This window comes from Haliaeetus leucocephalus, unplaced genomic scaffold (assembly GCF_000737465.1).
Source record: "Haliaeetus leucocephalus isolate CR32 unplaced genomic scaffold, Haliaeetus_leucocephalus-4.0 Scaffold183, whole genome shotgun sequence".
NCBI lineage: Eukaryota > Metazoa > Chordata > Aves > Accipitriformes > Accipitridae > Haliaeetus > Haliaeetus leucocephalus.
This window is the reverse complement of record NW_010972619.1, coordinates 53,464-67,927: the sequence shown is the minus strand read 5'-3', so window position 1 is coordinate 67,927 and position 14,464 is coordinate 53,464. Positions and strand designations below refer to the sequence as shown.

Below are 14,464 nucleotides of genomic sequence, written 5' to 3'. Positions count from 1 at the left end.
GTGCTCACCACAGCTCTGCCAGTGAGTGACTGGCACGCCGGGGTGAGGCCGTAGCTCACTGTGTTACTGTTTTGCCATCCACACAACAGGAGAGGGCAAACCTGTGTCCCAGGATTGGGCACAGGAGTGGGTAAACCGTGAGAGTGCACTGTCTAAGATGGGTCCAATGCTCAGGGTGACCCTTTGCCATTCCTTTTCCATGTTCCATTGGCAGCTCAGGGTCAGCAGGATCTGTCAGACCCTGTCATCGTCCCCTTATGTCCTGCCCAGTTGTGCAAGATGTGGAAGAACTCCTCTGTGTCTCGCTGAGTGTGAAGCACCACTTGCTTGGCCTGGAGCTGCAGCTCCTCCTGTGTCTGCCCTCCTGCTCCATGGCCCTGCATGCTGAGCATGGCCTTGGGCAACAAAAGCCCTTTGCTGCACTCTGCCACGAGTTTGTGCCGGTTCCTTGCCCTGCTGCACCTGTGCCCCAAGCCCTGCAAAAGCTGGGCAGTTTTGCCCAGAGAGAGAGATCCTTGCAGAATCGTCCCTGCAGGAAGGTAATGCCTTCAGTGACAGCCAGAGTGGGATGGCTTTAGCAGCGCTGAGTGTGATTGATGTGAGTCCTGTCCCCTGCTTCTACATGAACCTCTTCCCTTGTGCCAGTGTGTGGTGCCTGGGTGCAGGCTGGATGGGAGGGGGGCAGGCATGGCTGCGTTTCAGATGGTGCTGGCTATCAGGAGCAGTGACCATCCCAAGGCAAAAACCTCCAGTCCCTGCAGCTGCATCCCATCATGGGAAGTTCCTTGGTTGCCTGTCCTTGGGTCGGAGCAGGGGTAAAGCTGTGGCCCTGTAACCTCTTTCACGTGTCCTGCCTGATCCGAGTGCTCTCCACCAATCATGGCCATGGGTTCTGCTGTTCATGAGCAGTTTTGGGGCTTTGGTCCTGCAGGCGTTTGCCATGCAGTCGGGTAGGAGCCCATGTGTCACATTGATTTTGCTGGGACTGGATTCCTGCAGTCTGCGTCGGACTGTCCTGTGGTGGGAACTTTGGGGTCTGGCTGCTTTCAGAAGTTTGTTTTGTTGTTCCCCGGTGTTGCAGCTCCCTGAGTCTCAGCCTGGAGCTTGCCCGCTGTTTGTGTCAGGGATCCCTGCCCTGCTCAGTACTGGCTGCCTGCCCCATGTCCCAGCCCTCAGCTCTCTCAGTCCCCTGCCCTGCTTAGCCCTGCCACCACATCTCTCTGTCCCCGTTTGGCAGCTCTCTCTTTGGATCTTTGCTGGACTGTGGGTGTATGAGGTGGCTGGTGCAAATACTTTATGCACATCTCGGTGCAGATTTTGCCTCGCCCTGTAGAAGCAAAGTAGCCATGAAATAATGCATGGGATCAAGGGATGCTGATACAGCTTCTTGTTTGGTGCAAGACCTAGGACAGAAACTTAGGGAGGGCAGATCTTAGCTTTGCTTCAGTTGGAAGCATTGAAGAAATTACCCTTTTTTGAACGTTGTCTCATCTGGTGACAGTCTGGCAAAGCAGCTTGCCAGGCACCCAGGAATCTGAGCACATGCTGTGAATGGAAGGTGCTCAGACAGCTTTGTAGCGTACCAATGGTTGTTTACAATTATCCAGAAGTAGGTGCCTTATTTGCCTCACTTAGGGTCTCAGAAGCCCATTTTCCACTGGATTTGCCTCCTTTGCATTTTTGGATGTAACTAAAGGCAAGTGATGTGGCAGAAGGGGAAGGATGGCATATAGCTTTGGAGGAGTGTGAGCCTGGTGCTGTAAAAGACAGAAAGGGGAATGGAGCGAGGGGACTGGAGAGGGAAGTGTGAGAATCAGAGCAGTAGAATAGGAAGACAATTTAGCAGAGGCACTTGGGGCTTGGAGTCAAATTCAGGATACACAGACAGGAGGAGGGTTGCTGGGGCATTTCCTTATTCTGTGATTCCTTAGGGCTTATAATGAACTGTAGGCATCTGATGAGTGAGGATCCTTTTAAGACTGAGTGTTTCCTGCTAGCACACTCAAGCCATGACCCTCTGCAATAGTAGCTAAGCCCTGTCTAGAGCTCTGGGGTAGTGGATGTGGCATTAGTATGTGGCACGTGACCTATGCTAAAAGCCCAATTTAGACACAGTGGCTTTTAACCCAGCATAAGCTGGCTGAGCAAGACCGAGTGCCCTGGACTTTTCCTGGGCTGCACTGTCATGTGTTGAAGGTGATGCATCCTATCTATTGTAAACCTTTAGATGTTATAAATGAATATATGCTAATTTGACATCTTTAAGTCCTAGTCTAAAGAAGTCCAAATACAACCTGCATAAGGCAGACCTAAGCCCAGGGTGACTTATCCAGGAGACAGTGCCCATGGGTGCTTCCCAGTGCAACGTGTGCTGCAGGGTACATCATCTCAGTGCTTTGTCTCCTCTCCCCCTGTTCCTGAGGCTTCATCCAGTCCTGGTCTCTAGTGCAGGTATTTGTTTGATGTCCAAATGCTGCTGTTGGCTCACTGTGAAATACACTGTGTTATAGCTGCTGCCCCCATGATGTGCGAGGCAGGGCTGATTGCATCAGAGCCCTCCAACCCCATGCAGTACTATGGTGAGTCGTCTGACACCTACTACCACGTGGACCGCTGGCAGAGGCTGCGCACGGCTGTCAGGAAGCTGGAGTTCTGGGAAAACTTCAACGCCGAGCTGATAGGCAGCGGCTTCTTCTCCAAGGTCTACAAGGTAAACTGACATGCAGGCAGCCCACAACCTGTGTGAGAGCAGCTGAATGGCTGCTGAGGTTGTGTAGATGATGCCTCACCTGAGGAACCTGTTCCTGAGCTTATTTCCTCATCTTCGTCCCTCCCAGCTCACTCTGGCCGGTTGGATGCAGTGAGGGAGGAAAGGACACCCCCCCCCACTGCACACCTAGTACATCACCTCTGATGCACATCTCCCCTTCCATAGTGAAAAAGGCAATGGGAGGACTTGATCAATAAATGTTCATTGATACTGTCATCTAGCCATACAACATGCTTGTCAGGGAGCTAAACTGGGTATTGGATGAGATTAGGGGATATTTATGCTCTGTGCAGGTTTTGTTGTCAGAATTGTAGCAAAATATATAGAGAAAAATAATGTAAAATTAAGCTGCATGTGTCTCCTAGAATACACGCCACCCACACCCCATGGAGATGCCAGTGCTGTCACCTCTCTCTGGCTGCTGCCCTGTGTTACAGTGATGCTGGGGAAGAGCAGGGGATTGGGGCAGGGTCAGGCTGGGACAGGCTGCTGGTCTGTCCACTTCTGCCTCTGCTGCCTTCATTTCAGGACAGTTGTGGCTCCCTGCAAGCCAGTGCAGGATGTGGATGGTATGTCACCAAAGCAAAACTGCTTTTCTCACTGGGGCTGTTGTGGGTCACTCCCTGCACGAGGCTCCACTGGTGTGGGAGTTTGTTTAACCCTCTCTAAGCAAGCACAGGATCCGGGGTGCTGCTAGCTTTGCTCCCCCTCCAATGCTGCTCCTCAGCCCAGGAGGGCCACTGCTTATTTGGGGGGAGTGGATGGGACTTGCTTTGCAGTGTGGCCAGGTTTGCCCACCTTATCTCTCCTCCCAGCAGCCCTCCCGAATGTGGTTGCTGACACTGGTCTTGGTTGTTGGGACACGAGACAGATCTGGAGGAAAAAGTTGGGCCTGACTCTACCATTGCGTTCAGCTCCTTAGCTTGGCCGGCCCCACTGGTAAACATCATGACTGCACGTTTCTCCTGGGCCAGCATAAGATGCTTCTGCCAGAGGAGTACTCTGATATATTCTGGGTGAGATCCCTGGCTGGTGTAAGCACATGTGGCCAGTTGAAACTAATGGAGCCAGACTGGCAGGATCTGGCCATGGAACTGCAGAAAATATGCAAGTCAGATAGATAAATCCATGTTGCTTTCTCAAGGCTCTGTCTCCTCCTCTGCTGCATCTGGCCTTGGTGCCGTGATAAAGCCTTTGGGTGAACTTCAGGTCCAGGGACAATGCACTAAAGCTGTTCAAAGGGAATCTCCAGCCAAAGATCTATGGCAGCTCTCTGCAGACTGGAGCAATACATGACAAATACCTCTCCCCACCACAGCCTCCCTCTAGTAATTGCTTTCCCCACCTACACAGCATGCCGTTGCCATCACTTTCTCTTTCCTTTATCTAGCAGATTTTCATAGTAACAGTTGCTGTTTCCTCCGTGCGTGACATTTTCCTCCTGCCCTGGCAGTGAATGAAATTCCAGCAGTAGACAGGCTGGAGACATGGATCTTGAATGAAAATGAAATAACTTCTTGAAGTAGCAGCAGAAAAAGAAATGTAAAAAAAATAAAGTTTGAATGAAATGCTATGGGTCAAATAGTCAGAAGACAGTGGAGGACTTGGGGGCAAGGACAGCCCTTTGTGGGGGCTTGATATTTGTCTGGGGACTCAAGCACAACTGTAACTGAGTGCTCTGATGACTCGTGGTCCTCTTGGTTCAGCCAGTCCCCTGTGGACTTGTAGGCCTGAACAGCAGCACTCCTGCTGTGAAGCATCAGTGGCAATGGTCCTTTGAAGCTCTATGCCAACAGATGCTGTCTTCCAAAGTGCTCCTGCAGCAAGGACATAGACTCCCCAAAGTGCTGGCACTGCTTGTGCTGGCTGCTTGTTGCTTTTGCCATCCTTTGTCCTTTGGTTAAGCCCGTTCTCAGGAGTTGTTATATGTGGGTTGGCTGAGGAAGGAGGATTCACTTGGTTCTACTTGATGACTCAGATTCAAGAGGTCTGGGCACAGTCTTCTGCTCTGTGGGTTATGTATTGCATGACCTGGGCACAAGGTACTTTCCCTCTTTCTCTGCCTTAGTTTTCTGATGTGCAATAAGGAGCTATTCAGGTATGAGTTTCTCTTGGGGAAAGCATAAAGCTTCTTTCATTGTCAGCTCTCATATATAGAGGTCTGAGGTGCTCAAAAGCAGGACAGAAATGCAGCGTGACTTCTTTTTTCTGAGGCTGGTTTAAGGCATTGCCCAAAGGGAACCTCTGAGCAACCTCTTTCTCTGTTGGCCCTCAAAAAGCTTCATACACGTTAGGAAGCACAGTCCCACTCCCTGTCTTTCTACAACTTTCCAGTACCAGATTTTCACCTTTATTTTTCCATTCAAGGCTAACACCAGATCTTTACCCTTCATCACTCATTAGCATGAAATGAGAATACCTTGGAGGCCCCTCTGCACTTCCCTGATTCACACTGATCCAGGACAAAACTGGACACTTTGCATGATTCAGAGCAGACCAAGGGCTGCTCCAGGTTGGCCAGAGCAAAGTCTTAGGGGCTGTGGTCTTGGAAGAGGCCTTCTGAGCCCATTACTTTTGCCCATCTCTCCCACTACTTTTTTTTGGATGTGGGTCTACCCTTGCTTTTCAGTCATTTCTTCTCCAGACCAGGCTGGACTTTGCATTGCCCTGTGGACAGGAACTTCTCCAGTGCTCACGAACTCCACCAGCCCAGGCAGTGTTTGTGAACTCTGTAGGTGTCCAGCTGGGACATGCAGTCTCACCTGGAAGCTCAGTGTAGCTCAGTGTCTCCATCAGAGTTTGTGCAGAGCTAAAAGGTCTCACTGAAACTCAGTATTAGCTCTTCTGAAAGTTTTTCAGATCTTCCAGATTTTGGCTGCTCCCTGTACTCTGTCCTGGGCATAAGGGCATTCAGTCTTTGGGCAAAGATGATTGATAGCATCTCTTATATTTACATCTGTGCTATTATAGGTAATAATCTATTACCTATAATATACCTATAAATCATCTGATTAGTGACCCACAGTCCACAGTCTGTGGTTGTGAAGTCCCATCAGGTGAGGGTGTTGGAGCCCTGCCTTCCTCATGACCTGCTTGAGTAGAGAGGCAAGAGTTATTCCAACAATAACATCAACTATCAGGTTGAATTCCTTCAGAAAGGAAGCAGCAGTTCATGTTGCTCCCAAGACAGTTTGTTTTGTGACCCTGATTATAATGAACTTTCTCTCCTTCCAGCCCAGCTAGGTCTTACATGCAACTCTTTGTTGTCTTCACCTGGGCTAGTAAACTTATCTGTACAGAGACCATGACAGAGAGCAATGGCTGACACTTTGGGACTCTGAGTGCTGCTCTTAAGCCAGCTTATGCTTTGTCTAAACTATGTTTCCCTTAAAACAAACAAACAAACAAACCCCCATAAACCTCAAAATGAAGGAAAATTAAACACACGGCTAGAGTCTCTGCTAGCCCTGGGGGACCTGTCAGGATATCAGTGTGGATCACACCTGATACATGGTTCTCCTTAAAACAGATGTTAATTGAGGATGGAAATGTTAAAGTACCACAATGCTCTGTGATGTGGTCTGGTAACTGCTACTTGGATTGTCAACCCAGATAACATGAGCTGCAGTGCAGGGGCCCTGGATGGTGCTGTCAGGGCTGAGAGCCAGGGGACCTCTGCATGTCCTGTAGCCTGCATGAAACCCCTGCATTCAGTACTGCCCAACCCTGGTGCCTCCACAGGGGACAGCAAATTTCCTCCTAAAAATGCCTGCTCAGTCTGTTCAGTGTTGTAAGGTGGGGGAAAAGCATTTTCTTTTCTGTTCTTTAGCTTCCAGTGTCCCTGCCTGGGGGAAGCCCTAGGAATGAAATGTCTGGTGATAATCCATAGCAGAGGTTCAGTTTAGCATGTGGCTGGGAAGCAGACATGAGACCTCCGTCCTGGGATGTGTGGGAGAGATGAGCTGGCTCTGCACTTTGTTGTGTCCATCTGACAGAGCCTGGGTGGAGGGTGGCTGGCTGTGGCCAGGAGTACAGAAAGAATTGGGGATGAGGAGAGTGGCTAGCAGCCTTGTGCAGTGATCAGACCCAGGAAGGAAAGAGGGATGGAGATGTGGGGCAGGCTGCGGCTGGGGAGGGGCATTGAATGCAAGGCATTGGAGGGAAGAAGGCCAGCTCTGTGGTAACCCAGTGTGGGCTGAGAAACTGCTCCAGCCCAAGGAACACACAAATTTTGGCAGAGAAATAGTGTTGTGATGTGTTGGGACAGGAGGGACCTAGCTGTCCCCAGCCACCTAGGCAGGCATCACTGGAGTGGAGCTTATGTGGAAGGAACAGCACCTTGCACTTGTGCAAATGACTGTGCAAAGCTCTGGGCAGCAGGGAAATGAGATTCAAGCCCTCGGTTGGGAAGGGATGCTGTTGTCCAGAGGGGCTGGCAGAACTCTGGAAGCTAAGAGATGTCCTGCTCCAACCTTGCCTCCAGGTGACTCAGGCTGCTGCTTGTAAGGTGATGGTGGTGAAGATCTACAAGAACGACGTGGACCAAGAGGTGATTGTGCGTGAGATCAGCCTACTGCAGAAGCTGTCCCACCCCAATATTGTTAGGTGCGTACATCCTACAGCCATGAGCAGAGGGCACTGGCAGGGGCTGGAGTTGGCTTGGTGTCTCTAAGGCAATTCTACGATGAGGGATTGAGCTGAACCTTGATAGCTTCTTTTCTTTTTTATTTTTTGTGTGTGTGTGTTCTTCTGCTTAGGTACCTTGGGATATGCGTGAAGGATGACAAACTGTACCCCATTCTGGAGGTAAAGGTTCCTTGCTTGTAAGTGTGCTGTGGGCAGGCAAGGACCCTGAGGTTCTTTGGCAGGGAGGATGGCAGATATCCTGTAACGCATATCTATGCCTCTGACTCCTGTGCCTGTGAGTGGGTCTGGACTAGCAAGGTTGCCTCGGAGGGGCTTCTGGTTCTTTCTGCCCTACAGCTGGTCACAGCTGGAGTGTGGGGCACAGTCACTGCAGGGCCATGAGATTCAGGCAGGACAGCCTAAAAGTGTTTCAGGTTGGCTTGGTACCACCAAAGGGCCAGAATGGGCCAGCTGGCGGGGAAAAGAGGAGCCAGGGATGGAGCGCAGGAGTAGAAAGTAAAGCAGACAGAGAGTGGCAGGATCTCCAGGTTGGCTCTGGGGTGGTGGTGTGGTCTAATGGAAAAGTCTAGGCTGGTACTGGGGAGGTATTTCCTTGTTCCTGTGCTGTCAGTGGCAGAAGGCGGTCACTGAGCTGTTGCCAGGCTTTTTGCCTCTAGTTCGCTGCCTATGAGTGAAGACCATAGCTGGCTTATACAGCTGTCCTTGCAGTGGGGCAGAGCCCAGAGACCGGCAGTGACTTGCTGTGCCAGGATGGGTAGTTACACTGTACCACACACAGGGGCCCCTATGTCCTACATGCGGTGGCATTCCCAACCTCCATCCTGAAGGAGGGGCTCCTGGGTTGGCAAGGGAGGGTTCAGCACCTGGGAAGCTCCAGGGGAGCCTGTGCCCAGCTGCACAGCCACCTGCTTTTTGTCTCTGTTCACAGTACGTGAATGGAGGTTGCCTGGAGGAGCTCCTGGCCAGCAAGGACATTGGTTTGACATGGAAGGAAAAAGTGGACTTAGCTTCTGACATCACCAGAGGAATGATCTACCTGCACTCCAAGAACATCTACCACCGAGATCTCAACTCCAAGGTACACAGCTGGAAAGGGGACATCGCCCCTGAACTGCTGAAGGCAACTGTGTTAGGGGGCTGTACAGGAACCCCTTAGGGCTGTAACCAGGAGGCCTCAGGCCTCATGCTGGTCCTCTGCTCCATGCTAATCCCTCTGCAGGCAAGCTTTCTTGATAAAACCTGTCATTCCATTGCATTCATCGCTTGCCAAGCAGGAGACCCAGAGAGAGATAAAAATATATTGCTCCTAGTGCTGTTGCTGTCAGAAAAGAAAACAGATTGAAATGTGTGCAGGATTGCACATAGTTTTCTTTGCCTACTGTTGCAGGAGAAGCTCTGCCAGATTTAGAGATTTTCTTTCCTGCTCACAGCAAGGAGGAAGCTGTTGCTAACAGGAGCTGGTCATGGACTCTGGGAGCAAGTGACATGTGAGATGGTCCCTGTCTGTGCGCAGAGCACCAGCAGAGCTCAGGAGATGTGTGTGTTCTTACACAAGTGCAGGGAAGTTGTTCTTCCTTGATCCAGAGGGTCCAGGTCACCAATTTTAGGATGGTCACCTCCACAGGTTTCACATGCTGGCAGCATGCCAGCTGTGAAGACTGGCATCTGGAGATAGGCTTTGGGTGTAACACAAAGGCACATCACGTTCCTGGTGTATTGGCCATCTGGCTGGGAGGCTGCTTTCCTCAGCGTGGGTTCATGCTGCTTGATGGGGGCAGGAACAGCACTGGGGCTTTGCCATTCTCACGTTTGTCCATGGGGCTTTGATATGGCTATTCCTCTGCCACTGGTATGGCAGTAGGAACATGGTGGGGCAGTGCCTTGTTGATCTCTCTTGGGCAAAACTTTCCAAACCAAACCTCAGGTGGATCTGCAGCATGTCCATGATATCACAGGGAATGTGAGCTGAGGGGTTGGCCACCAGCCTGGACCATATCTGTGTCAGCTAACGCCAGAGGCTGGCTTGGTGATTAATGGAAATGGAGCCCGCAAGTCCTTGCATTTGATGCTGAATAAGTAGTGGTGTATCTCCTACAAGCCATTTTTTTGGTGCTCTGTGAGCTTTTTAAGAGAAACTTGAAATATTGATGAAGGTTGATCTTGAGAGACTCTTGATGAAGGCTCTTGAGAGACATCAGCACAGGAATGAAACTCACCTTTGTAATCTCAGGCTGTTTACTTGGCTCAGTTACTAACCATGAAATCGCAAACACCAGGCAAGGACAAGGCAAGAGCCTGGTGCACTCTGACCACAGGTTTCTTGGCTAGTGTTCTCTGAAGTCAGGTGAGACGTAATTTGCTATTTGATGCTGACTGATGAGCTCAGGAGCTTCCCAGATCTGCTTGTGGAAAGTGCTGGAGGTCCCTGCCTGTCCCTTCTGTCTCTCTGTGGTGGCTCAACCCTGAAAGAAATTCATCCTTCCCCAGGAAAACTTAGGAAACCTACAGTGATGATGGCTGAAGATACAGGAGAGAAGTATGTGCTCACTTGAAATCTAGTTGTTAGTGAGCCATCTGGAGAAGATGCCTGTCATTTCTGCTAGTTCCCTGGGAGCAAATGCTGAGGAGGAAATCCTGGGGAACTGAACAGTCTGAAACTGCTGAGGTTTTGAGAAACCTTAAGATAGTTTTATAGGAATTCCTCTAGAAAGCTGTGTTAGGGGAGTGTAGCCATGGGCAGTGAGAAGGGCTCTAGCTGTAGTCCTGCCCACCTTCAGCTGCATGGTGAATAAGGTCAACATGCACATTTCAAGGTCTCTTTCAGATAAAAGGTTGTGGATCATGTTTGTTGAACAAACAACGGTCTTTGCCCTTCTTCAAAGGACTTTTCCTGGCTTCAGATGTGATCAGTCCACCCCTAATCTGCCCTGCGCACTCCATGTGTGCTGCCAGGATGCAGGTCTCTGGTGAGGGGAGAGCCTATAACGGCGAGGTGGGGCTGAGGGCTGACGAGGTGCTGCTCAGTGAAGTGTTCAAGCCTTTCCTCACTGGGAGTCTCATGCCATGCCCCGTGGGCTCCTTTCAGAACTGCCTCATTCGATTGATGCCACGGGGTCGCGAGGCGCTGGTGACTGACTTTGGGCTGGCCAGGGAGGTGGTGGAGCTGCCTGTGAAGGATGTGGAGAGGAAGCTGTCTTTGGTGGGCTCTGCTTTCTGGATGGCTCCTGAGATGCTGCGGGGAGAGCCCTATGACCGGAAGGTATGGCACTACTTCTCAGCTCCTTGTTCATCCTCGGAGCTCCTGAACATCCCGAAGCTCCTCTGCTTGCTGGTGACATGTCCCACCAGCAGAAAAGCCCTTCCCTCCTTCCCTGGGAAACATTGCCCTGCTACCCAGACCTTTGCTCAGTAATGCTCTGCTTAGCAGCTTGGAAGTTCATTATGTGGCCTTGTTAAGTTAAACTTCTAGGGAAATGGATTGCTACCATGGACAAACACAGTGAAGCCTCTCTGAGGAAGATGCTTCATGATTTACAGCCCAATGAGCCTGTTGCAGGGTCTATGGAGGGTGCCAGCGCTGTGGTAGAAGCACCAGACACATTGAACAAAAGCACGGGGCCAGGCTTCCTGAAGATGAGGCTGGACTCCAAGTGGGGCTGTGGTGTTTATGGGTGGGTTCAGAAGCCCAGAAGAAGTTTAGGGGTTTGGTGCCTCCATCTCCAATGGGCTTTTTTGATGGGCTTTTGCATAACTCAGGGAAGGACCTTGTTGGTACTCTCCTTTCTCATGCTTTGCTTCTGTGCATGCTCTGTCCCACCTCCGGCTCTCCCACCCCTTCTGCAGGTGGATGTGTTTTCCTTTGGCATTGTCCTCTGTGAAATCCTGGGCAGGATTCCAGCTGACCCTGAAGTGCTTCCCAGGACTCAGGTAATGATTCCTGCAGTCAAATCTAATGGCGTTTTCTCCATGGTATCAGATTGTGGCTTCTCTCTGGACCAGACAGACCTGTACACACGTGTATGTGTTCACACTCAGGTTTCTCTCTAGAGGTTTTTCCATGAGAAAATCTGATCTCAAAATATTCAGTGCACAAGAGTTCAGTGCATCTATAGTTTCAAAATTTTTGCTAGATCAACAATTTGAGATGAAGTACTTCTGTTTAAAGAGCTTAATTCCAAATACTTCATTTTGCTTTGACATTTCCACTTCCCCATTGAAGTGGCAGGTTAAACACAACTTTCATCACAAATGTTTATTTTCAAATACATTGCAGTTAATACACAGTTCATGTGGAGACAGTGGGCTTTCCTAAAAAACATGGGCTTTTTTGTTTCAACATTTGCAACATTTCCCTTCCACAAAGTGGGAAGGGAAAGTTTAATCTGAACAGGGATGAAAAATCCAGCAGGAAAACAGCAAATTGCTGCTTTCCAAAGAGCAATGCAAAGAACCTGCAGTGACCAGAGATTGTTCCATGTTTCTGTGAGACTGAACAGGAAGTAACACTCCATCTGTGTTCACAAGATGAAAGGGAATTATATATTGGAGACTCTGAAGTCTGGAGGGACAAAGCTGTAGTTATGGAAACAGCTGGCTGGACCCCTTTGACTCTCAGTTCCTGTCCTCAGCAGCCACTGCTCAGCACCTGGTGCTGGTCCTCTGCTGGTTTCCGCTTTTGTGGCTCTTGTTGCCTTAGGCTGAGCTTTTCCAGGAGGACACATACTGCTCCTCAGGGATAGCACAGAGCAAGCTGAAGAATGCTGCAGTCTCCCAGCTCTGCTAATGATTTACCATCTATGCAGCCCTGCCCTGCCAGAGCTGATGTTGCCCTGGTACCTTTGCATTGCCATCAGTAAAATAGCTGTGATGGAGACCCCGAAAGCTTTAAACCATGACCATTTTGTGCTTTAACACCTTCAGAAGGATGAAGAGCTTTTGAAGGACTTTATAACTACATACTCTTCCCCCTTCCTCACAGGATTATGGCTTGGATGTTGCTGCCTTCCAAGGGATGATCAGCGAATGCCCCAAGCGGGTGATTGACCTTGCTGCTAGCTGTTGTCGGGTGAGATTCTTCCTAGGGTTTTTTTTTTCTTTGATTTTGTTGGATTTGTATCACACTTGTATGACAGAGACCAAAATTGTTGTGAACCCTGGAGAGCTTGAACCTGCTGCTCTTAATGCTAGCACACAGGGCTCTGCCACTTGAGCTGTGAAGTGATGAGATCTTCCTGGGCTCAGTAGTATGCTTTCATTCACTGTGCAGTTCTGCCCCTAGGAGAAGTGTTTAGTTTGTGTGTTACAGCCTGAAACAACCCAAGATCCTGCCTGTTCCCTTGCATGTCGACCCCAGAGTGGGAAGTAGGTTGGTGATGATGTCCAGTCCCTCCTTAAGCCAGGCTGCAGGCAGAGGGACCTGGCTGATCCTTTGTGGAGGGCACTGCCTTGCTGTTACCAGCCCTGGCATTACAGATATCAGAGCATAGTCCTCCAACCTTTCTTGCTTTAGCATAAAAGCTAATTGTGAAAGCTGGGGGGTCTCCCCATGATGCCCAAAGCCTCAGGAAGAAAAGCAGAGAGAAAGCAAGGATTCAGGTTATTCTCTGAAAGGAAGAGGAAAACAAAGGCAGTAATCAGGCAGAGTGGAGAAGCTGGGTGATCATAATGCACCTAATTGCTAGGAGCTCAAGGCAGCAAATGGAAGTAAATCCTTGCATGAGTCCCAAGGATGTGTGAATAACTTGCCCCGAATCAGAGAAGTGATTCATGTCAGCAACTGGCTTAGTGTTGATGTCTTGTATCTCTGATGGGCAGCTTCCTAATGCAAGTTGATATAATAATGGGCTTCTGCCAGTAATGGCCCCTGGGGCTGTTCTTTGCCCTTGTGTGATGTGCAGGTTTGGGAAGTTTCTGATGCAACTCCCCAGGCTGGCTCGATGGGGTCAGGCAAAAAGGGCAGCCCCAGGATGGCACAGTGGGCGCGTGGGATGGGGGTGCCCCAGGCCACGTCTCTCAGTTTGGGTACACCCCAATGGCACTGGGAGCGCTGGGGGATCACAGCTTACTGAGGATGAGCTGCATCAGGGAGACAAGACAGTTAGATCCTGACTGTCATGAAAAAGCTCTGGGAATGATACATCTCCCTCCTGATACCTACCTGCAGCCTTTCCCTGCACAATGCCTGCCCCTGCACCATTTGGGTGGGCTTTGGAATGAGCAGTTCCCACGTCCTATCCAGGTCGGGGTATGTCAGGCTGGTTTTCAGCATCTTGCTGCCTTTGCTTGAGCTGTACCGCACCATGGGACCTGTTCTGCGGCTGCTTTTCTGCAGCTGCCCAGGCCTGGATCACCAAGTGGTGATACCAGAAGGCTCCACTGACCAGTGTGTGACCCAGACCAGTGGTAAAGATGGATGGATGCCATTGCCCAGCCTTGGGGGAGCCAGCAGAGCTGCTGCAGAGCGCCCACCTCCTGTCTGGGGTGTCCTCTTCAGCTTTCCCTTCTCGTTCTAGGTGGAAGCATTTAAGAGGCCGTCTTTCTCTGAAATCCTGGATGAGTTGGAGGATGTCACGGAGAGCCTGGAGCCTAGGAGGGACAATCAGCTTTTGGGCTGAGCTGCTGGCCTTCTGTGAGGCTCGGCACAGAAGCACCCAAACTGTAAATTAACTATCTGGGGGGTCAGGAGTGAAGAAAGAAGGTGGGGAAGGGAAGAGCTAAGTGATGCACTGGTGTTTATTGAATCATAGTCTCGGTCTCTAATTTCTTGGATGGAAAACATGGTTAAAAATGGAGAAGGGACTTACCAAGGGTATGTTTTTCCTAGCTAAAGTTTTTAACAGATGTAATTAGGACACCGAGCAGCCTTTGTCTGTTTGCTTGTTAAAAACAAATGATCCTGGAGGGACCTGAATTCCCTTGAGGATGCTTTCCAAAATCCCAGCAGAAACATTGTCCTTTCCTGCTTCCCTGTGCCCCCGGGTCCCAGGGCATTCCCCTTCTCCATCCCCATGGCTTTGAGGAATTGCCTCGCAGGGGGCTGGGGTCTGT

At 50.3% G+C, this 14,464-nt stretch overlaps 1 protein-coding gene across 1 annotated transcript; it reads left to right on the top strand.

Moving 5' to 3' along the window:
* The first annotated feature begins 2,521 nt into the window (after nucleotides 1-2,521).
* LOC104830001 (dual specificity testis-specific protein kinase 2-like) lies at nucleotides 2,522-14,031 on the top strand. Its single transcript, XM_010564635.1, has 8 exons — nucleotides 2,522-2,710; nucleotides 7,254-7,375; nucleotides 7,528-7,576; nucleotides 8,346-8,495; nucleotides 10,503-10,676; nucleotides 11,261-11,344; nucleotides 12,396-12,482; nucleotides 13,930-14,031. Exons 1-8 carry the CDS (start codon nucleotides 2,522-2,524, stop codon nucleotides 14,029-14,031), a joined length of 957 nt encoding a protein of 318 aa, XP_010562937.1.
* Nucleotides 14,032-14,464: the final 433 nt, after the last annotated feature.

Bases quoted from the DNA above. Each gene is read 5' to 3' on its own strand.
- LOC104830001 (XM_010564635.1), top strand. From the start codon at position 2,522: ATGATGTGCGAGGCAGGGCTGATTGCATCAGAGCCCTCCAACCCCATG. The intron at 7,376-7,527 runs GTGCGTACATCC...TCTTCTGCTTAG, and splicing joins TCCCACCCCAATATTGTTAG to GTACCTTGGGATATGCGTGA. The intron at 12,483-13,929 runs GTGAGATTCTTC...TTCTCGTTCTAG, and splicing joins TTGCTGCTAGCTGTTGTCGG to GTGGAAGCATTTAAGAGGCC.